At 39.9% G+C, this 24,575-nt stretch overlaps 2 protein-coding genes across 3 annotated transcripts; both read left to right on the top strand.

The window, feature by feature from the left end:
* The first annotated feature begins 3,011 nt into the window (after nt 1-3,011).
* On the top strand, nt 3,012-14,029 carry LOC104930044 (ribosomal protein S6 kinase beta-2). 2 transcript variants are annotated; one of them, XM_010744714.3, is made up of 17 exons: nt 3,016-3,263; nt 4,228-4,249; nt 4,420-4,474; nt 4,614-4,651; nt 4,750-4,864; nt 5,185-5,253; nt 5,397-5,544; nt 5,678-5,735; nt 5,925-6,025; nt 7,210-7,300; nt 7,747-7,837; nt 8,002-8,109; nt 9,091-9,153; nt 9,643-9,720; nt 9,942-10,049; nt 10,250-10,362; nt 11,089-14,029. In XM_010744714.3, exons 3-17 carry the CDS (start codon nt 4,421-4,423, stop codon nt 11,264-11,266), a joined length of 1,413 nt encoding a protein of 470 aa, XP_010743016.1. In that variant the 5' UTR covers nt 3,016-3,263; nt 4,228-4,249; nt 4,420; the 3' UTR covers nt 11,267-14,029. The 2 variants fall into 2 exon arrangements, with proteins under 2 accessions (XP_010743015.2, XP_010743016.1); XM_010744713.3 differs by lacking the exons at nt 9,091-9,153; nt 9,643-9,720; nt 9,942-10,049; nt 10,250-10,362; nt 11,089-14,029 and having other exon boundaries at nt 3,012-3,263; nt 8,002-9,048.
* A 4,186-nt stretch (nt 14,030-18,215) lies between these two features.
* On the top strand, nt 18,216-24,278 carry LOC104930043 (C-type mannose receptor 2). The gene is made up of 10 exons (XM_010744712.3): nt 18,216-18,280; nt 18,376-18,458; nt 19,142-19,539; nt 20,264-20,389; nt 20,981-21,083; nt 21,290-21,358; nt 21,656-21,747; nt 22,444-22,563; nt 23,759-23,861; nt 24,074-24,278. Exons 2-10 carry the CDS (start codon nt 18,380-18,382, stop codon nt 24,139-24,141), a joined length of 1,158 nt encoding a protein of 385 aa, XP_010743014.3. The 5' UTR covers nt 18,216-18,280; nt 18,376-18,379; the 3' UTR covers nt 24,142-24,278.
* The last annotated feature ends 297 nt before the right edge of the window (nt 24,279-24,575 follow it).

Below are 24,575 nucleotides of genomic sequence, written 5' to 3'. Positions count from 1 at the left end.
TTTCTCTATTTATTTCATTCTGTTGCTACCACCATAGTTCATACAAACAAATCTAACTATCCTTTTTTCATTGTATTATAAGTCAAATGCATCAAATTCAAGTCACTCCTCACTGAATATAAATTCATTTATTCCCATCTGTCCAAAACAATAGGATACATTTACTTACCAACAAGAAGCATCCTTATGCTGGAAGACTTCATCTTTTTGTGAATGTATTTTTTCCTGCCCTTGACGGTGGGGTGGTGGTGGTGTTGTGGTGTGCCTGACTACAAAGAGTTCCTTTTTAACTGACGGCTTCCACTGAAAACCCACTTATAGATTTTATCTATGTATGTAACATTCAGCTTGGCCATGAGACACATCTTCCATTTTATCAAGTCCCAATGAATATTTATTTATTTTTTTATCTCTTTATCTGTTTTTAAAGACAGCAGACAGTATACAACATTAATACATTACATTAATCACCCACTGCCTTCCTGTTTTGATATTTCTATTGTCGATGTGCTAGTCATGATGATAAGAAGTTTCTAGGTTGAAATTAAGACTTAACTTTTTAACTTCCCTGATCACAAAAAGTAAAAGTAAAGTAAGTAAAGTAAAGTTTGAAATGAGAAATGGCGGCCAGTGAAAATACATAAAAACAGCTTGGACTACTTGGAAATGTTTTATGACTTTGGTCGATATTTTTCTCTTTGACAGCAAATTGCATTAAACCCCAAATTAAATTGTTACTAAAGGTATTGCATATCTCAACCAAGCCTGATATTTCTTATTCCTTTGGGTCATTAATCTCTTGTTATCCAGAATCTGTTCAGAAAGCTACATAGTTGGCTGGTCATTGTCGTTTATTTTGAGTCATTCTCATTGTTAAAAATACTCACTAGCTCAACAAATATGAATTATTATTAATCCACAGTTAAGGTAGGCCAAAACAAATGCACTCTATACTCCTGTTGAATAAACGTTTGCAAAAACTACTATGCCTTTTTAAAAAATAAAAATGTATGTCCTGGTTTAAAGATTCATGTCTTCAGTGGGCTAGACAGTGAGTGTCACAGACAGGGTAACTATTGTGACATAGTAACAAAAATATGGTTTAATTGAAAATAAAAAATATATAGTGTAGAAAAGCATCAGCTGAGTGTGTCAGGCCAGAACACAGGATGCTGCAGTGCACTTTCACAGACTTTCCACTACAGATAAGCATGCTCTGTATGTCACTGATGAACACATACAAAGTGACCTCACAACTATGGAGTGGATGGAGGATGTCGCTAATAGGTCAAAGGGTGTTAGAGTGTTTTACTCACTCTAAAATAAAGGAAACAAAACAAACTATGATTCTGCCATGATAACAAAGAACAGGCACAACTGACCTGACAAACAGACTGCAAAGGACAACATATATAATTGCTGATCACGCCATTTTAGAAACAAACGTGGAAACACAGAGACAAACACCGGCAACTAGTGGCTACTACTACTAACATATATACTAATTACTGCTGAAAATATGCAACCAGCTTGTTTTAAAAGGTGATTAAATAAGGAGTCCTAAGATTGCAACTACAACATTTAATCAACAATGAGAGCTTCATGACACCATGTGGAAGACAGACACCATAGCCCATAGAAACATAAAAGGCAGTAAACCCCAGCAGTAGTCATCACCACTGACAGTATAAAGAATGGACAGCGTATGCGTGACATCACCCACAGGTTTCTGAAGTGCCGTTTGGAACTCAGTGTGGTGGCTCTGGCTACTGCCATATTTGTAGTCCTGCTATTCTAAAAATGGGCAAAGACGTGGATCATCAATAGTGCTGAGGCAGGCTCTTAAATCTGCATAACTTTAAGCCTTAATATCATTTGAACAGGTGAGTTGTATATAAATTCACCCTCAGTACAGTTGTCATGAACCTGGAAATTAGCTACAGAGACCAAAACAGTTTTTTGTACCAGGCTGTAAACATGTTTATTTCTGCTGTGAAACATGGGGACTTATGGAGACTGACTCACTTCTGGAGCCAGCCTCAGGTGGACGTTTGAGAATCTGCAGTTTTTAGCACGTCTGCATAGGCTTCATCATCAGATATGCAATCAAATTGTTTTAGATGTACAATGGGTACTATTATTGTGATGTGAGGGTTCGAAGTGTGGTGGTTGGATCACTCTTTATAAGACGAAACAGCAGGATGGAGACGGATAACTTTTTTAAGCAGCGCTCGATTCCACGCTTCATAACATCTTCACTTTCTTCTCATGTGACTGATCTAACCAATCAGAAGCTAGGCGTTAGCCAGGGGTTTACACAAGGGAACCAGAGAGGCAGATTCAACAGAATATCCTAACTGTCTTAAAGGTCCAGTGTGTAGAATGTAGTTGCATCTAGGGGTGTAATCGCTGCATTGCAACCTCCTCACATCACCCTCACCTTCTTAGTGTAAAGGAGAAACACTTGAAAGGCCCTGTCCAGAGTCAGTATTTAGTTTGTCTGTTCTGGGCTACTGTAGAAACACGGTGTTTAACATGGTGGTCTCCATGAAAGAGGACCCGCTCTCACTGTAGATATAAAAGGAGAATTTTTAAGTAACAAAACTATAAAGATCGTTATTTTCAGGTGATTATACATGCATGAAAACACAGTTATGAATATTATATTTCATGTCTGCCTTATTCTGAAAATAAAGGCCCCAAATCTTACACACTGCAGTTGGAAATATTTAAACATGTAAATATGTAGATAATACATGTGTAACATAAATATGTAAATAGTTAACTGTGTAACCATTGTAAACGCACTTTTAGTAAATTAACTAAAATATAAGTTGTATTAACTTCTGAACCTTACAACTGTCAAATATGAATTTCTTATATGAACTTCTCTTCTAGTCCTTACATTATTATTATTATTATTATTATTATTATTATTATTATTATTATTATTATTATATTTTGCTTTTGCTGGTTGTATCATCGTCGTCATCGTCATCATCAGCCAGTAGCTGACGCCGTCATGACGCAGAAGGTTAAAGGTCCACACGGCAACAACAACAGCTCGGAGCTCCGTCTTCCTCACGCCGGACAGAGGAGCATGAAGGGGACATAAACAGCTCCGTGTGTTGTCGCTGGTTAGTTGACGGGAAGTGTAACAAGAGCGATGCCAGCCACGGCAGCTGTCTGTGTATAAAATACCGCTTCATTAAAAAAAAACGCGAACTGAAAGAAGGAGCATCCGGATGAAGCAGCGCTCGCAGGTGAGGCGCTTGCATTAGCACGTCTGTTAGCTCACTACCCGTCAAAGCGGCTGTCAGCCGGCTTTAACCAGCGGGGGGACTTAAGGGAAACAGAAGCACACTAACGAGTGTACAGGTCGGACCGTGTGCGTGTCATTACGGTCTATTAACAACCAGCACTTAGCTTCGTGCTATCGTGTGCGTTCGTGTTGTTTTGGTAGCATGCTAACGTTAGCTCTCTTAAAAGCGTGCGGTTGTCGTAACTCGAGTCACGTGAGAGAACTTCTGTCACACGCACACTTAACGACACATAATACCGGACATGGCTCAGGGTCAGTGTCACGGGCTGGTCAGCCTCAGCCGTGTCGTGTTTTGCCAGCTGATGGTGGCTAAAGCTAACCTGGGGTGTGTGTGTGTGGGCCGTGTGTTTAGAGTTCACACTGAACTTAGATTAGATTTACTTTATTCATCCATGCACGGGGAAATGTACTTGTTAGAGCAGCAGAAGAAAGTGTAGCATACACTACAAAATTAGAAAAAAGTAGAAAAGGGCGCAACTGTGGCCAGGACCGGCGCTGAACAGACAACACTGAGGATAAAAGTGGCATGATATATAAAAAGAGTATTGTAATGTAAAGTGACCATAGTGTAAGCAGCATTGCAAAGAAAGTGACCATGATAGAGATAATAATATTATTGCAAGAGTAGTGACCATCATATAAATAATTCTAGGCTGGTGTGGTGTGTGTGGCTGGGTCAGCTGTACACAAACTGTGGTCTGAGGAGTTGAAGGAAACAATAAAAACCTCAGTAAATCTGTCACAACAGCTGTGCTGCATTCTATGATAATAACCGTATCATTATCATTCAGATTATAGACTAGCATAGGGTTACTGTCATGCTAAAAGTCATTTTAGACAGCAGTATATTGATATACTGTATGTTGTGATGTGGTTTAACACACTGTGATGTCTGTTTTTTACAGAACTGAGACCTGACAAATCAAGGTGCGTATGTCTGGTTGTAATCTGCTGCTGGAGTGTGTCTGTTGTTCACAGGATGTTTACGTTCCACAGTTTGTAGAGCGCTGCTACATTCCTTATCGGGGTGAAAGTGTTAACGAACCTCTGGTTGGATGAAACTCAACAGACTGATGACTGTGCGGCCTCTGTTTCAGGATGGCAGGAGTGTTTGACATAGACCTGGAGACTGAGGACATCAGTGATACAGAGGCATGTATTCCCCCAGTCATTAATGAGACAGCCACGATATCTCAGATACACAATATATACTTCTCTGATGTATACGTATGTGTAACATATCCGTTTGTGTTATGTTACCTTGGTATTCTAACTTTGTTCCCACCTGTAGGATGATGTCTGTGACTTCACCGTGACAGAGCCAGAGAAGTAAGCTGAATTTGAATAAAAACAAAACAAACAAACTGCATACTGACAATGGTACAAAAATGAATTCATACCGACTCTGCTTCTTTCCTCGTTGTCAGTGTTCAGACGGAGGAGGTGGAGTTGACCAGTGAAAGTGTCAACAGAGACAGTGAGAGAGTTGGACCTGACTGCTTTGAGCTTCTTACCGTGCTGGGAAAAGGAGCCTATGGCAAGGTGTGTGTGTGTGTGTGTGTATATTTCTAACGTCTTTCTCCTGAAATGTGTGCCCTCACTCTCCACAGACTCCCAGAATCCCAGAACACCTTATGAATGAATGTTTTCACTGTGAATGTACTCTAATGTGTATTGTTCTTTAATTGAACAGAAGTAAAATAATTTATCAACAAGGTGTTCATTCTGCAGCAGCTCATAGATACTATTATGGTCAGAAGTGTCCTTGGAAATTCCAGCTACTGATAATCATTTACTGCTGCCGACAATACTACAAACATTATTTCATGATAGTAACACGTAAACACAAAATCCTTTTTCAGGTTTTCCAGGTGAGGAAGGTTCAAGGTGCCCAGACTGGGAAGATATTTGCCATGAAAGTCCTGAAAAAGGTACCACAGCTTTCTCTTAAACACAAATTCTATCATTGCTTGCGTTTCTCGTCACCCTTTATCTTATCTCTTCCATGCTGTTTGTCCTGCTTTCTTCTCCTGCTTCAGCATTCTACTCACTCGTCCACTTTGTCTGTCTGTAGGCTAAGATAGTGTGCAATGCTAAAGACACAGCCCATACACGAGCAGAGCGAGAGATCCTGGAGACGGTGAGACACCCGTTCATAGTGGATCTGCTCTACGCCTTCCAGACTGGGGGAAAACTCTACCTCATACTGGAGTGTCTGAGTGGTAAGACTGGATGTGGAGGATAAAGCATAGGCACAGAAAGAGGGATGAAGGGAGAAATAAAGGAGTGAGGAATCGGAGGAGGATTCTCTAATGCCATTAACCACACTGACCTACCTGTGCTGTTTATCACCAGGAGGAGAACTGTTCATGCAGCTCGAGAAAGAAGGGATCTTCATGGAGGACACAGCTTGGTAAAGACTCGTGTGTGTACACACACACACACACACACACACACACACACACACACACACACAAGCTTTTTATTAAACTGATGTGTGTCGATGATACATGGTTTCATTTCTTGTTAGTCTCTTGAGGTCAGTTCAGTCTGCCTCTTGTTTATCATGGACTCTTATTTGTTTTTGTCTTTGTCTGTGTAGTTTCTATTTAGGAGAGATCACGCTGGCCCTCGGTCACCTCCACTCCAACGGGATTATTTACAGAGACCTCAAACCTGAAAACATCATGCTTAATCACCAAGGTAACACACCACACGCAGATAAATGTGAACCAAGAGGAAATGTAACATCATCAACAGCAAGTCGACAAGACATTTTTATACCAACTGTACACCGTCACCACCCATCTAGCGGTGTAGTGTCAACCCGTTCTTCTTGGCCTAACTTTGTAACCTTCATTTTCATGTTAAGTAAACGCTGTTGTATCAGCCAGTCACATGACCAGTGAACCACAAGCATTAGATCATGTGATTACTTTTCATTCTCTCTCAATATGTTAAATAAGAAGTGGAATTTAAATGATATCTATGATGTAGTGTTAACATTATTTTCCGTTGCTGTCCTCACTTCACTTCATTTCATTATGCTTTATCCGCATGACTGTCATACATCAGTAATAATGCAGCATCTAGTGAGAATACAGACCACGTTTCATAGATGAGAAGTGTGTATATCCCAGTGTATATAGTTACTGTTTACAGATACTCTAGTGTGTAATGTTATACAGAACTGTGGAGTGACATTAGGCACTTGTGTCCCAGACATTTGGACAGCAGCTCTTCTAAAGTTACCGTCTGTCCGTGCTCAGGGGTTGTGGGTTGCCAGTTTGGGTGACATCAGACCAAAAAATCAAATGTGAACGTGCCGGGTTATGCCCCTGAAATGACACGAGGAGAAACCTAAGAAGAAATAGTGAACATCTGTACTGACAGTCAGGACATAGAACGAACAGCAGCCAAATGCACATGCAATATGTCTGTTCACATACTTTATACATTTCTGATGATGAACGATTGACAAATGCCCTGTAACAGTCATAGCTAAAGTTACCATGGCTACCATAAAGACTCAACGGAAGCTACTTAAGCTGCCCTCCAAAAATGGCATTTTTTCATAAACTGTGGGCTGACATTTTTGGTTATTAGAATTCATGTGTAAAGACGTCCATTCACAGTTGTTTTCTCCAGGTCTGAAGTGTGAGCGTGAATCTTACTTCCCCTTTTCACTGCTTCATGTCACATCCTGCATTCTCACCTAAAATGGGCTCAGGTGTCCTCATGAATGCATGTTTGGTTTCCTGTTTTCTTTGTCAGTAAAATATAAATTTGGGATTGTGTCATTTCCTCTTTCTGCTTCTAATAAAGATAAAAAATAAAAATTCATCCTCACACATTAACCACAGGGTGTTTTTTTTTCTCTTTCCTAGGGCACATCAAACTCACTGACTTTGGCCTCTGCAAGGAATCAATTCACGATGGAACCGTCACACACACCTTCTGTGGCACCATAGAGTACATGTGGGTAACACACACAGACACAAACACACACACACACACACACACACACACAAACACAAACAAACACACTGTCCTATTTGTCTGTCTTTTATTATAAGTTAAATAAATGTAATCATTTATCTGAAGGTGTGTGCATAAGACTGACACGATGTCTGTTATGAACATGAATGAATTTATGAATGTTCACAACTGTGGTCATTGCAGTTGACATTGACATGTTTTTGGTATGACAGTTGAACATGAACTGAATGAACCTTTACAGTATGTGTCATGACATTCTACGGTCATATTAATGGTCATGATGTCGGTATAATGAGGGTTTCCCATGACCCATGACCGTAACGTGATACATGTTGGACTCATGGAGATGTCATTAAGTGTTATCACGCTGTGACAGCACCTATCTTTATACTTTGATTGAACATGTTGTTGTTCTCTGCCTTCAGGGCTCCAGAGATCCTGACCAGGTCGGGTCACAACAGAGCTGTAGACTGGTGGAGCCTGGGCGCCCTCATGTACGATATGATGACCGGATCAGTAAGTTAGAACTCCGTGAGAGGATAGTGATCACCTATAAGGAGAGAAACTGTAATAGTTCTCATATTGCTCCATTGAATGTGATATTTGTGTGATAAGAACAGCGCCCTGCAAGGAGCATGAGATGTAACATCTTGTCACACTCTCCTGTGTTTCCCCACCAGCCTCCATTCACAGCCGAAAACAGGAAGAAGACCATCGATAAGATCTTGAAGTGTAAACTCAATCTGCCCCCATATCTAACCATCGACGCCAGGGACCTCATCAAGAAGGTGTACACACATAAGTATCTTCAGATGAAAAGATTTTTCACTGGACTAAGAGGAGAAACATTTTCCACATTGTTTTATCGCTGGTCAATATTCAGAGTGACAGTCAGTTTTTACAGAGGCAATCTTCTTACTGCAGGAAATGACTTTTATTCTCAGATCATCTGTGGCCTGGTGCACACATTCACTCACAGTCTAAAAGTATGCGACGTCTTAACCACTAACACGAAAGAAACAGATCAAATATTTTCATCTGTTTGTGGTTATGCATCATATATGGTTTCCGCCCTCAATGAAACCACTCTGGATATGTTTTCATGTTTTGTCTTCATAACCATTCATGAGTTTGTCTTCTGTGGAAAGTGGCCGTTGTGGTCTGTCATTAGACTTTGCAAAGAGGCAGCTTTGTTTGACTTCAGTGACGGCAAAAGAAATGTGATCCTCAGGTTTTCAGTGCAAAGCAGTCGTGTGCTGTTGACTGAAATAAATGAAGTGCAGAGTCGAGCCTTCTCTTCAGCTGCAGATCACTTTTGTTCACTTAGGTGTGATTAGCGGCACAGACACAGGCGTTTCCATGAAAACATGAGACATCTCAACACGGTGTCACACACAGTAGATGTGATGTGACTGAAAGCTCTGAAAGCATTTGCATCTTCATCTTGTAACGACACCTGAACTGCTTACAAACCTGTGTCAAGTTTCAAATCTTTAAAAATTATTATTTCAATTATTATTATTGTTAGGTCAAAGGGTTTCTTTTGTAGCTGAACATGTATTATGTGTATGCTGATACCTATGATAACGAAAATAGTCCCTTCATACAAATTAGATTGATTCATCTCTGCTGTCTGTGTTGTAATGTTATGACTTCATTATTTTATTGCTATAACAGCTTATTAAAATTATGAAAATCATTTGATGATTTATCCTAAAACTTGGACATACTCATGAATCTTTAGTGAGCACACTCTGTCTCCTCCTCAGCTGCTGAAGAAGAATCCAGCTCAGAGACTTGGCTCCAGTAAAGCTGACTGTGCTGATATCCAGGTAACCTTTTCACCTTTCACCTGCACCTCACTGCTGTTTTTGGCAAAAGTGAGACATTATCTATACAATAAGCAGCTGGAGGTATGAATATGGTGAATACCCTGTAGATCAGGTGACAGTCACGTGTCAGCTGAGGGGAAGAAGATATTCCTGAGTCTGCTGATGCTGCTCTCTGAGGGCTTGAGGACAAACAGTCTATCAGTCTATGGTTGGAGTGAGAGATGTCTCTGATGATGATGATAAGTGCCCACCACAGACACCACTCTGTATTTGTGGGGAGGGGACTACCACAGCAGGAGCACCGGGGGTCTGCCAGGGTCCTTGTTACAAAGATTTTAACGTCCATTTAAAGAATGTGCAGTGTTGAGAGGACAGTGACAGACTATGGCACTGCTTTAAGATGAGGAAAAAAAGAAGAGATCTTTTCTAACCTTTTGTATGCCGTTATGACATAGATCAAAAATCTCTAAATGAAATGTTCCTCTGCAGAAACATCCGTTCTTCAGGCACATCATCTGGGATGACCTGCTGAACAAGAGGTTGGAGCCGCCATACAAACCACAGTTGGTAGGTCATCAGCACTAACTTGTTAAGTGAATGTTCTCAGGTTGGTCGAGTGAAATGAGCAAACTCTGCTCTTTTATTACTTCTGTTCTTCTCAACTACTTTTTTCTGTTCCCTAAGTCTCCCTATCTTTTGTGACACACTCTTAACACACCTTCATGTCTACACACACACATGGATAAAACATTCCCGCTGCCTCTGTTTCCCGTCTTGTCTCTCTGTAGCATTCAGACGAGGATGTGAGCCAGTTTGACACCAGATTCACCAGACAGACACCAGTGGACAGCCCAGACGACACCAGGCTCAGCCACAGTGCTGAGCTCGCCTTCGCTGTGAGATCCACTTCCACATCTGCCTTTTATTTCTTAGCTCATACGGAGGCTCTAAAGCCCACAGTCTACTGGAACTGAAACCTCAAACCTCAGTTTCACATCCAGGAATGAGTCAGCGTCTGCTTCAGTGCACTGCTGCCCTCTGCTGCGTCAATGAGCTCAGTAAACATGTAACATGTATGTGTTTGACTGTCCCACAGGGCTTCACTTACGTTGCTCCATCGGTCCTAGAAAGTCTAAAGGAAGGCTTTTCATTTGAGCCACGGACACGACCTGTACGCAGACACAACAGCAGCCCGCGCACACCAATCAGGTAACTCCCACACATGAAGACACTGTGTTCAGCTCAATGTTCTGTGAGTGGATTTCTGTCTGCATTTGGCTCCCCATACACTAAAACCCCAACAGACAAGCAGCGACACAGAGTCACACAAAATGCACACTCCATATCCCCTTTAAGCCACATGTCAGCAAGCATTCATCGTTTATCACCAGGCCGAACATAAAGGAACATGAAACAATATTAAATCATAACTCTAATGTCCATACTTTGTTCTCGTATGCAGAGTGATTGCACTGAGTAAATCTGCCATACATTTAAACGATGTGAAGTTTGTACTCGTGGAACGGCATGACCAGATGGCTGATTAAATCAGTGACTAATTAAAAAAGACGCAGGCTTTGTTTAGCTGTGCAGAGGTGTATTAATGATCATTTGAATGCATTACTCTACATTTATGTACCGTTCACTAACTGCTAGCCTCTGGGCCTGGTGTAAGCACACACGCGTAACACTGCTGGTGCATGTACACATGTCAAAACAAATCAAATCTAATTTTATTTGTATAGCCCAAAGTCACAAAGTACATTTGCCTCAGAGGGCTTACAATCTGTACAGGGAGTGATACCCTCTGTCCTTAGACCTTCGGTTCCAGTGAGGAAAAACTGTCTCTCTCTTAAAGACCAACGGGATGAATTTATCTTCTTTCAACCATCTTCTATTTCTTTCCATCTTTTTCTCTCTGTCTGTTTCTTTCAGTCCTCTGAAATTCTCCCCAGCCGGACCCTTCAAGTCCAGCATGGACGGAGAGCCGGACCTCTTCTCTCCCACGTCACCGCCAGCAGCTCCAGTTTCCGTGCCGCTGGAAAACGGAGCTGCCAGTCAGCCAATCAGGACGCCCGCGAGGAACAAGAAGCAGAAAGGACATCGGAGATGAGGAGCCAGCCGCCGCTGCACGTCAGATTCACATTTTTCTAGAATACAGTAAGTGCTGAGGCACAGGGCTGGAGTGTTTTTGGTTCTTCATGCTTTATTTGAAGTGGTTTAATAAATCCAGTTGTTCTTGGGGCCTGACCTCTAATTACCATATAACCATTTAACTACCTATCACTCTACAACTGCTTTTAGTTATTAACAGGTTGGGGAACGTGAAGCTTTAATTTACAGCTTTTAACTTCTAGTTCACACTGTGGTATTAATATCTGGGGAAACAACAAATTGTATGACAATATTTTCTACACATAGCACTTAAAAGAGGGCGACCAACTTCACTGCATCGATTTCATCTGGGATGCACGTGCCGGTACAATCACAGCAAAGCGAAAGCTGTGATATAAAGCGTTTTAGGTTTAATTAGTTCATCAGCTTTTAATTAGTTCATCAGAGTTTTTTGAGGAGGTTGGCTATCACAGGCTGATGTTTTAATTAGGGAACCAATGAAGGATCTCTTGATTGAAGCCCTGATTCTTCCCCATTAACGTCGAACTGTGAAGCTGACCTTCAGTTGCCGTCAGGACGAGGCGAGCTCAGAGATGAGCGAGGGTGTAGAAATCTACTGAATGAAGCGCTACATCACGCACAGGAGATACCGTAACGTGTTCATGAATGTCTGATCATGTCTGCTTTTTCTCTTCATGTCCATTGCCAAAGCTTTAACACATACTATCCTCATATTGTACAGACGGACCAATCTCATTCTAACAGAGTGCACTTGACACGAGGGATGTACTGTATTTGTTCATCATATTTGAGTGAATAAAAAGAAATAGCCCCTGTAGAGTAATGAAAGTATTCCCATGTGTTCACCTAAACACATACGTTCATATAATTAGTACAATGTTGTTTCAAAGCGGTGCTCTAAAATAATGATCTTCTAATCTAACTAATTATAATCTTGTATAAAGAGTATTTTGGGTTACTGAACAAACCTATTTTTACACAAAAAAAACTTAGGTCAAATAATATTTGGGAAAAAAAAACTTTCAAATAGATATTTAAGTGTTTAATTGTCATTTCCCGACTCTGCAGTCAGACACAGCAGTTCAGTGAGGTTCATTTGGTGCCAAAAAAATTCAGTTTTTACAAATGTTTCTTGGATTGAATGACTCATAGATTGAGGTAAACTGAACTGAACTCTGAGCTTGGTCTGAGCAATGCAATCAAAGAAAGCTGAATCAGTGTGAGTCTTACAGCACTTAAACACAGGCAGCTGAAGTGACAGAGCGATCGTCAGCTGTGATTCAGTGAGCAGTGTAAATCTTACAAATAAATTTAGAGTAAAATATGACATTTGAAATTCTATGAATTCTACAGTGTACAATCATTACCTCCAATCCAGTGATGTATTAGTATGTATGCACAGTTAGAGGTATTGCAGATGTGTGGAGAAAGTGGGGCTAAATTGGAAACAATCAGCACACATTGATGTAAATATGACACATGCTCATAAATCATCCATCTGCTTCAAAGCTCCAGAGTGTTGCCTGTCTGTCATTGTGTTTTACCAAGTGTTCAATATTACATAAACAGATGATGAAAGAAGTAACCATATGAATATATGCAGACAAAAACACGTAGTAGAACCATCACATCATAAAACTTTTGCAGCAGCATGGTTCTATGGAGGGAAGTGTCAGCGAGCTCACCACTGATCTATGACTTAATATCTTCTCACAGTATATCTGAACAACCATGACATTTCATACAAACACCTGATGTTTCAGCTTTCTCTGCCGCTGACGAGACACTTTTCACCTCCAGTGTCTGTCTTGACATGGAAAGCTTTTGTACAGACATTGATGCTTTTCAGAGGAAATCTGTGTTTAGAAAAAATGATACTGCTACTACATAAATTTTACTTGCAATCTTGAAATCCATTGGATATTTTTTACAACAACTGAGCCTGGCCAAGACTTTCTCTTCCATGCTCCGGTCCAAATCTTGTTCCACACCATACAATTTCTGCATTCAAACGCAGTTTTCTGTTTCCACAGATTTTTAGAATGAACCGTGCTGCTGTCTGCCTCAGCTTAACTCTGTACATGATCAAATGTTGTCTGTGTTAAACAATGCAGCCGACCTGCCAAACATGTTAGCATTGCCATCATGAGCACGCTGACTTTAGCATTGAAGATTAAAAAAATCATCATAAAAGCTTTTAAGTTGTTTTAATGTTTTTATTCATATGATTATTTCATAATATCTTAATTATGTATTCATATTGAACACATTGTGTCTCCATAAAATCTCAAAAGCTGCCTTTTGTTTTTCAAAATGACAAACACTGGATACAGAGTGTGACACACTGCAGTTTGTTTTTGTAGTGACACTGTAACCACGGTGATGAAGCAGAAAGCGAATGAATTGTAAACAAAGTATTTATATGTACGATAAGAAGACGAGACACGGGGCTCTGTTTCTCTGTTTTTGTTTGTCTCATCATGAAACCTACAATTGGGCAGCTGGAATGACTGTCAATCATATTCAGTTCTGTGTATTTATTTACATAATGGATAATAATTATGGAGTGATGAAAAGGATTCTGCATCTCCAGACTTAATGGAAATGAATAGAATAGAAATAAAATTCAGAAAAAGTGATATGAGTGGATTATAGTTTATTTTTTTGAGGATTGCTGATTTTGTCTTGTTTTTTTCTCCTATCTGATGAATGAATAATAATAAAAACATGAATTGCTAAATTGTTGTTGAGAATTGTATTGATCAAGCTTTCAGTTCAACGCTCCTGATGAAACGATGAATACTGTAGAAAGAAAACAAGGAAGAAAGAATACGAAAGCTCCCCTTCCTCTTTATGATAGAAGGTCTGAAATGACAGTAGATTCAAAATGTTCTGATTTATAAAGCTCAAATCAAAGACACATCCATCAATATTTCTTAGTCCCCGAAGCTGTGAAGAAATCTTTGATTGCACCAGAAAAAAACATTAACACCATCAGCCTTGAGCAGCTCTTAAAATCTTTTTATGGCAGACTAACATAACTGTCTGTTGAGTGACACATTTCCACTGACACACAGTCAAATGACTCATTGTTGATAAAATGATTGATTTCAAACTTAAAACTGATTTGATCATTTCATAGTTGGATTTGACATCATTGGAATCCAGTTTGTTCACTTCATTTAAAGTGACTTTTATTGCAGGTTTTGATCAACATATTTAAAATAATCTTCATATAACTAAAATGTTATGAACATCAGAAACATTTAACATCAGATTAAAATGAAAATATTTCGCTTTAAATTAATATCGCTTAAGAAACACTTACATAAATTACTAACATGTAAATAATTACTACAGTAAATACACGAGGATAAGGCCTGACTTCTCTGACCTTCACTAACTGATTATCAGCCCAGTGACTTCATTTCCCAGCAGCCAAAGTAAAAAAAAAACATTGAGTTGAGTCACGTAATTAAAAAAAATCTTCCTAAAACACGACGTACACACCTCTGGTCTTCATATTCGTTGGTGTTCGCCTGTTCATTTCTGCTCAGAGTTTAGTGCAGGCTCTTCAGAGGAGGACGTTTGACTTCACTTCATCTGGTACCATCATCGGGTGAGAATCTTACTGCTGCTGCATGAGTTTGACACGAAACATCCTCAGTCTAAAAACCTGCTAAACTAAGACTCCAAGCATGTTAACGACAGTTAAAAAAATGTTTAAGCACCTATTAAGTAAGGGGGATCATCTTTTACCAAATAACATTGTATTTGTGTGATTATTTCATAATATCTTAATAATCTTATATCAAACAGTGTGTCTCCATAAAATCAGTTAATTCCCTCCTTCATTAACACTGGATACAGTCTGTAAAGACCTTTACAGTAGTAATTCCATCTGCCTTGAGCACTTCTCTGAAACTTTTCCTCCACTTTGGATAATGATCAAAAATGAATTTTTTTTATTCTCAGTAGGATGAACCTAGAAACCTTCCTCCCTGCATCTCCTTTCTTTCAGCCCTCTCAGTACATTTCTACAGAGCCACAGAGAGAAACAAGTATAGATGTATATGGATATATATATATATATATATATATATATATATATATATATATTCAGAGCACTTTTTACTACAGCCAGCACTTGAAATGTGATTGCACGTTGAGATACAGTTCATTTTAATGTTTGAACTCAACAGTGTGCATGACCCGTCAGAGAACAGCAGAACAGCCTTGTTGGTAAATGATGGGGAATGTTAATCCTGACTGCCTACAGCTTGTTTCATGTGGAGTTGTGGTTGTCTGTTTTTCTCATGGCTGGTTTGCAGAACAAACAGCCAGCTGCAGAGCTGTCTGGTGGATTGTGAGCTGTAGTTTCCCTGGTAAACACACCGACCTCTTCGGCTCTTCCTCCTGCCTGGCCTGGGGCTGCCTATCTCAGGGTCACTCCTCCCCTGGAGTGGAGCCCTGCACTGGTGGTCAGCCGCCCACCAAAGTCTGTAATTTGTCAGCCTGAGCCTGAGGCTAATTAAGCTCTCTCAGATACACACCAAACACACACACACACACACACACACACACACACACACACACACACACACACAAAGCTAGCTTGACTCAAACAGTTAACTCATAGTCCTTCAGAATAAAAGTTTTCCATTATGCAACATAGTGATTAACAAGGCTGGAATGATGTGCTGGCTCAAGTTACTAAAAAGGTGGAACCGAATTGTATCTCGTGCAGGGCCGGCTCTAGCTTTTCTGGTGCCTTAGGTGAGATTAGGATTTTGTTCTACTACTGAAAGATCTACACATAAAAACGGTATTTTACCATAAGACACACGCCTCTGTTGACTTCGCTTTCGTCTGTTTTCTTACTTGCACACCGGAAAGTTTCATTCTAAAATAAAATGTGACATCTGTCAGACATCTGTCAGTCAGGCCAGGTTAAAAATTATGGCAGACGAGTGCTAAGTGTTTTTTTTCTTTCTTTATACATTAATTTGCTCATTTGTGACTTCAAGGCAGAAAATGAGGAACGTATTTACTTTTCCTTTGAGACCAGAAGGAATTGATTTGATTTTGTGGACACCCAAAGGTATTTTGGGCATTCAATATTTTTTCTAACTAAAAAAAAACAAAAAACATGCAAGTGCATCAAACTTAATCAAATCTGCTCAAAGCATTTAGAACAACAGGACAATAAGAGGTAGAGAAAAGTTTTTAGGTTTTTTTGCTGAATGTAGGATGGGCCTGAGCCAATCACAGCACACTTGAAGTTGAAAACTTAGACAGCCACCGGTAGCCAGTAAGGGTGCAGAGGAGCATTGTAGTGTGGGACAACTTGGGTGGGTTGAAGGCAAGTGGGGCCCCTGTATTCCTGAAGACTTGCCGGGGTCTGATGGTACATGCAGGAATAAGTTTTAGTCATTTTGCTGCAAGATGCCAAGACCCTGCACCAGAACGTGCTTGCCTTCTTGGTGTCACATGTCCTGGTGTTGTAGAGAATGAATCTGCTGGAGAGGATTGTCGCAGCATAGATGTGTTAGGAAAAACCATGTGAGTAAGTGACTCATTAACAACTGTTACGGTGTAACATGTACACTAAGATCTTTGATTTTCTTGTTGGTGGACTGAGATGAATGTCATCAGTATGGCCTGTGGTTACAGTGAGGAAAAACTGGTGTATGTGACACTCAGCAGACATGGCAGCAACGAGGACAGCATTGACAGAATCACAGTCATGTTGGTAATTTAAGAGAAAGCATTCATTAAATCAGCACGCAATCAGGAAGCACCATTAACAAGTACTGCATGGGTGAGCAGCATATAGGAGAACAGGATACAGATGCGATGGGTGCCTCTTTAACATGGCAGTACTTTAAAAATATTTTTTCCATGGACTTTTTATCCAGTAGCTTTTACTGTCACTTTGATTTAGCCGGTTATATTTTAAAAATTAATTGCACATTTTATACGCTACTCAAGATTTTAGATGGATCACATGCTAATGTGAAAGGTGTCGCTCACAATGAGGAACCCACAAACAAGTATCATCAGTCTCGACAGTTCCTGTCAGCTCTATGGAGAATTTTAGCGTCTTTCGGTTCATTGTTTTGGTTTTATAATGTGTTTAAACTGATTAGACTGAACCAAAACAGTAAAGTTTTGGACCATAAAACCAAAATAATGGTTGAGTATGGACACTTCTTGATTGAGGGGAACTCCAGAGTTTTTCAAACGACACAGTCAACTGAGTCATTGTTAAGTAGTGCAGCTTTAAACTTAGACATTTGCTATTATTTAAATCATTTCAACATTTAACTTTTATTTCAGGTTTAAATCACATTCATACACATGATGAACATCAGAAACACATTGTGGTACAGCAGATTAAAATCTTCAAATGGGCGACAGTATGTTAAGAAACACTTACTGATGTTTTTTTCCCAAGATATAAATTACTACTATATAAATAATTACTACAGTAAATACACTAGTTACCGTCATGAGCTCCTTCAAGGATAAGCGGCCTGACTTTGACTGACCTGCACTAACTGATTATCAGCTCGTTTACTTCATTTCCCAGCAGCCAAAGTCAGAGGTGACACAGAGGTCACATAACAAAAAAAAAGCTTCCCAAAACACGACGTCATTGGGTCTCACCTGTTTCTTGCTGTACACTGAACTCACATTACATGACACTGTATTTAAGTGTTGGTTTGGGGATCTTCTCGCACTGACTAACTAGCCTGGGAAAAAGACAGAATTTAAACTGGGTCACATCAACATTCGCTCCGTCACAGCTTCTGGAAACTACTTGAACAAACCCTGATAAATCGAGATCTGAAGGCAAACATGCTGATTAGTTTATCACATGCATGTTAAGTACACATAGTGAAATGTGTTAACATGTGATGCAGGACTATAAATCTCAGAACTGTTGGGGATCTCCCTGTCAAACATCACCTCTCATTCACAGCTCCAGGTAAGCATTTATGCTCCATTCTTCACCTCATCTGAGCCAGGAAACTGACTGAAATGAATTTAAACTCTGACGATGAAATTTTTCTTCAATGGCAGAAACATGACCTTCATCACCATGAAGTCATCGCTCATCTTCTGTGTTCTCCTGTGTGTCGTCCTCTCTGTCAGGGCTGCATCACGTATGTAAAGTGGAAATGGCTCACACAGTTCTGTTCTGTTGTTATACATCAAATGACTGTGTGATGACTGTGAACGATGTATTTTATTGTAATGAACACATAGATAACTTTTTTACTAATGTACTCACTTTATTTCCATGATCATTTTATTATTTATTAGGTTTTCTATTCTTACTCCTCTCCTTTTAGACTATTTAAGCAGATGTAGATCACAGAAGTGCATTTCTCTATGATTGCACCTGTATGGTTATATGTGTTAAATAAATGGAATTGACATGCTAGACTTACGTTAAATCAAAGAGACAAACAAATGCTAATGCTGCAGCTCTGTGCCTGATTCATTCCTCTGCACAAAGAAAAGAAAATCACTGTGGATTAGCCACTTTATGTTACTGAAGCCATATATCTGGGTCAGTGCACACTGATCAGCAACACTGCTGATCAGTTTAAATCATTTGCAACTGTTGTTCCTTAGTCAAATGTTAAATTAGCAAATGTTTCTTCCCACTGAAATTATAATTATGACCCGTATGAACTGTTAAATAGATTAACCTAATGTTATCTTGATAACAGAATAATTTCCATTCATTTTAAAACTACATTATATGATATTATATGAAACATCTGACGGTTTGACATGATGATCTTTTTGAACTAATGCAGATGCATTCTTTTCTTCACAGTGCCTCTTTCTGAAGAGAGTTCTACTGTCGAACTCATCACAACCCCAGTCACTACTGTACCTAATCTAACCAGTTACCAAAGAACTATTTACGACGACACCACCATGATGACCACTGTTGAAGATATCACAACCGCAACCCCAGTCACATCTTGTAATACATCTCCACCAAGTACAACACCTATACCCACAACTATTTACGACGACACCACCATGATGACCACTGTTGAAGATATCACAACCCCAGTCACATCTTGTAATACATCTCCACCAAGTACAACACCTATACCCACAATCCATTACACGCCGAGCCAGATGATGTGTCCTGAAGGATGGGAGGTGTTCCAAGGACGCTGCTACTTCTTTGTGGCCACCAGCGTTACCTGGTCTCAGGCTCAGGTAAACACTGAACCAGGCTACATGTTAGATTGAAGTTCATCACATATTCACTGAAGTGGTTTGTTCTAGAATTTCAGTGTAGGTAAGAAAAAAACAAACTATCGTACAAGCAGGCTGATTAGTGATTTCATAACTTTAATCTACAACACAGTACAACTGTTGGTAAATAGTGAATTTGAAACAAAAATATATAAAGAAATCATTTTTCAAAGTATAGGTTATATTTATAATATTTAGATACATAAATAGATTTAAATACGCATATATATACAATCTATAGTGATGTGAGGAGATTGCAATGCAACGATTACACCACTAGATGCTACAAAATTCTACACACTGGACGTTTAATATGGGAGCTTACACAGATTGAAATATTCTGTATATTCTGTAAATATTCAGTGTCTCAAGTGGCCACTCGAGGAAGTGCAGTTTTTGGCACTTCCGCATTGGTTTAATTTCCCAGCCACAAAGGTTGCCACTTGGTGTGATCATACTATTTTAGTCAATCAAAATCAGTCAGAATTATTCTTACAGTTTATTGCTTTTGATTTCATACAGTATCTTATAAATATGACTGTGAGGGTTCCACTATGCTGACATGAGGTTCCTTTAATCAGGCCAGGGAGGATGAAAAACATCACTGTGTTCTTGATTCTGACTTTGATCATATGCCCTTCAAAAACTTGATTGTGTCTCTTTTTGTCCCTCTGTCCTCCACCAGTCCAGCTGTGCCATGATGGATTCCATGTTGGTCTCTGTCCACAGCGCTGAGGAGTACGGTTTCCTCCAGCAGCTCACCACCAGTAATGAACTTGATAGCGCTTGGCTGGGCGGGTTCTACTTACAGGTACCATCATGATGTAATGTTATAAGCCATGGAGGTGGAGAAATGAAATCATTAGAGACAATCAACAGAAAAAAAGCTGAATGGTCTAAGGCATGTTAATTACACTAACAGTATGACAGAAACTTCCCATGTGTTTCTGAGATGATCTGAGAGTTTGAAACACCTTCAACAGGATTAAACTCATTTATCTGAGATATAACCTCTTTAATGCAGAGATATTTGCTAAATACTGCATGACTTATCTTTTAAGAAAATGGCCTAAATTACATTTTGAGAACCTTTCATGGTGATGAAACTCCATGAAAGTCCTGGAGCACTACTTCACGATCAGACCCTGAATCACACACTGCTCAAAAGACATAATTCATTTAATGCATGGTGCAGTAGTGCAGCCTTTGACGTGGTCAACCATGCTAAATACTCATTTGCCAAGAGTTTTTTTTTTTTTTATATCATTTATTTCTTTGAACACAGCTCTAAGTCTTCTTGTATCCATTCAGAACTCTTTCTGCATTTCTATCCAAAACAGAATCAGACAAAGAACCAGCAAATCAGCAAAGCGCTGATGATGATCTTGTGCTTTCCCTCTAGGACCAGTGGTTATGGATTGATGGATCCTGGTTCTACAACAACACCTGGGGCTACATGATAGACACAGAGCGCAGCAACCCGTGCCTGGTGCTCAATTCTTATGGTAAGAACAAACACATAAAGTTCCTTTAGAGCTTTTTACAGACTGCAGCAGTTAAGTGACACTCCGGGCATGATTCAGCTCGTCACACACATGGACTTCATTCTCAGGATGAAAAATCAAAGCTTTCAGACACTTGAGTGAGTTTTGTCGTCTCTGCTCTGCTCCATTATTCTTCAAGCCTTTCTTCTAATCTTCTCTTTTCATAGAGGACTGGAGCAATTCCCCATGCAACCCCGACAGCTATCCCTACATCTGCATGAAGCCGTCCAACGTCCGTAAGTCAATGTTTTCTCTTTGCATGGAATAAAAACATGCAAGGGAATTTGTACAGTGTAAAGGAAGATGCAATCAGGCTAACACTGTTTCCTTTGTTTTCCTTAATGACTTCTAAATTTACATCATGACAATAACATGAGTGGAGGCCCTAAAAGTTCTCTCAACATTCGAAGGCTTTCTGTTGTACAACAAGTTTAGTTACTCTAGCTAGAAGTAGTGAGAAGCAGTCATAAAGAAACAGAAGACAGGTTCATAAAGGTTGTGTGCATAATTTTCTTTTTGTCTGTCGTTCACAGCAACATCGATGCTGTGCCCTCAAGGCTGGACGGGCTTTGTCGGCCGCTGTTACTACTACAACGAAAACAGTCTGACCTGGGCTGATGCTGATGTAAATACACAATATGACTGGCACTAGAGAGAGTCTCATATCCAGATTTTTGTGTTAATGCATCTGGATAAATCTTCAGTCACAGACGACACAAATTCAACTTTAATAAACCTCAATTATAAATACGTGAATTTTTTATTGTCACTTGCTGTTGTAATAAAGTAAAAAAGTAGGGCCCCTTTTTTTCTTGCTTTGGCTCTGTAGACTGATTTATCTGGATTTGATTGCTGATGATTTGACTCAAGTCTGGATTTTTCAGCTCTTCAAAGATGTTTTTCACTTACGTAGAGCTGTTATCAGTAACTAGCTGGAAAATGAGTCCCAAACAGGATGTCATTTTTGAGAGAGTAAGCCAAATAATTGATCATGTTAGCCGACTTAATTAAGCCTGGATTAGTTAAGACACTTCTGAAGTCACCACTTTAGATTTAAAATAAAATACTGACGATCGGGTTGAAGTTCCACTAGTACTGTCAACTTTAATTTAAGAGTATACACCTTCTCACATCACATGTTCCACATTGCCACACCTCACACACTCTAACTGAGTTTACTATCTCTCTGTTTCTCTTCTTTCCTTCCAAAATCACTTCCTTGCATACACTCCTTCTTAATTCACCCTCTTGATTCATTCCTCTGTCATCCTTGGCCACCCATCTCCTGCTCTGTTGTATCGGTCATCCTTCTGTCCACCAGACTTCCTGTGCTGGTCTCCAGGCCAGCCTCGTCTCCGTCCACAACCCTCAGGAGTATGCCTTCCTCTATCAGCAAACCGATGGTTTCGGATCAGCCTGGCTGGGTGGATTCTACCTTGAGGTAAGACGACTAAACGACACAGGTTTTATGTGTTTGAGCTGGCCTGCCTACGAGTGGACTCCAGGATGTCACTGTGCCCTTTCATTGTCAAGAAATAGTCAGAGCATGTAACTCCCCCAGCTTGTCTTTTTATGACTCTATCAGTCTGTCCATTATATATTTTTTATTATAAGTTTATTATTATTGTTTGTAGTGTGAATTCTTCTTCTTCACGTCTTGTTAAAAGTATTTTATGTTTTTCTATAAAGTGTTTTCATTCATTTTATAATGATGATGTTAGTAAGTAGCACCAACGTTAGACTGATTTTTAATGTTAGGTTGTTCTGGTTTTTGTATAATCACTTCAGTGTCATTACATGGGGACATTAGCCAGTCAGACAGCATAGCTGGCTGCTAAAATTGAGGAAAGCACCATTGGGGCACCGGTTAGCTCAGTAGGTAGAGTGTGTACAGAGGCTCAGTCCATGTCGCAGCGGCCCAGGGCTTGACTCCATGCTGTGCCCCCCCGCTGCATGCCATACCCTAGGGCATAAAACTCGCCTTTGAAGTCAGGCCCGACCCAGACCGGGCCCGATAGAATTCGACCCGAGCTCGGCCCGGCCCATTTTGATTGACAGCTTTGTAGAGCCCGAACCCATTTGCAGCCCGACGTTATTCAAATGTGCTCATATGGCATGATCGCTCATTTACCACGCAAGTCAAAACGCAAGCCCGAGCCCGTCGGGTCCTGACGGGTTCAGGCAAAGATTCCCAGCTCTACCATACACCCCTCTCTCCCCAGCGTTCTGTCACTCTTCCTCTGTATCTGTCAAATATAGCTTGAAAAGCCTCCTAAAAAATGTACCATCAAGTTTACAAGGGGGGCTCATTGGTTAAACCCTTCTCCGTGAGCTTTCGCTCCTCACATTAGCTTGACACGTTAAATGTAAACCCTTTATCCAGTATGAGGTTGGAGCTTTGCTGCTCATTGTTCATTTTTCATTTTTTTCAAGCACTCAGCATAGCCATAGCGACCTGGCTAAAACTGTAAAAATCAGGCTACACTTGGTGCTAAGCTGTGTGACTAGCTAACAGCTAAATGATTTAGTCTGAGTCCATTGTGTGTAGGGTTTAAAAATGTGTTACTTTGCTACCATCTGCTGGTATTAAGAATAACACTGTGGTTCATTCAAAGTTTCTCACTGTCTGACTCCAGGACCAATGGTTGTGGCTCGATGGTTCCTGGTTTTATCAGGGATTCTTTACTGACATGTCTGTTCCTGACACCACCCAGGCGTGCCTTACAACATACACCCCGGGTAAGAAAACATACCTGCACATTTGTGTGAGTGGTGATTAGTTTGTGATTTTATGATCTTATGAGAACCACCTATATGAAGTAGATGTATAAATTATATCTGTTTATTTTAAACTCATATGGTTTAAAAAAAAAACCTTTGCAAAAGTCACTGTGCTTAAATAAATCTCTGTCCTAATGTTCAGTGTGAACTCTTCTCTTTTTCCTTTACAGAGGGTTGGACCAACTTTCCCTGTGATAACACCTACCCTTCATTTTGCGTGAAAGATGCAGTTGTATAAAGGATGCACTTGAAATATTTAGACAAAGGCTTTTATGGAATAAAGAGCAAATTTAACCTTCCTCAATATTCTTACCAAATCAAATCTGTCCTGTTTATATTTTGCAAACAAATTAAAGAGTCATTTATCACCCCTGAGCTTCAAGGCGGTTTCATAATTTCATTATGTCATACATTTGTATGTGTCAGTTTTTCTACTAAACTAAAGATTCTTGTCTGTAGCCCACCTATCCCACCCTCTCTGCAATTTAGTACCAGATCATATTCCTGCTTTTCTAGCATTAGCATTCGCATTAGCACAAGCACAAGCACAACTACCTGTTCTCCCAACTGCTGAGCAGCTGATTCTCTCACTTGTTCACTAATACTGGTTCTCTTCATTTGTCTGGCTTGAACATTAACAGAAAAGCAAAAACAACATAGTGACATTAATTC

Source organism: Larimichthys crocea, chromosome I (assembly GCF_000972845.2).
Source record: "Larimichthys crocea isolate SSNF chromosome I, L_crocea_2.0, whole genome shotgun sequence".
Classification (NCBI taxonomy): domain Eukaryota; kingdom Metazoa; phylum Chordata; class Actinopteri; family Sciaenidae; genus Larimichthys; species Larimichthys crocea.
This window is presented reverse-complemented; position numbering and strand designations above follow the sequence as displayed.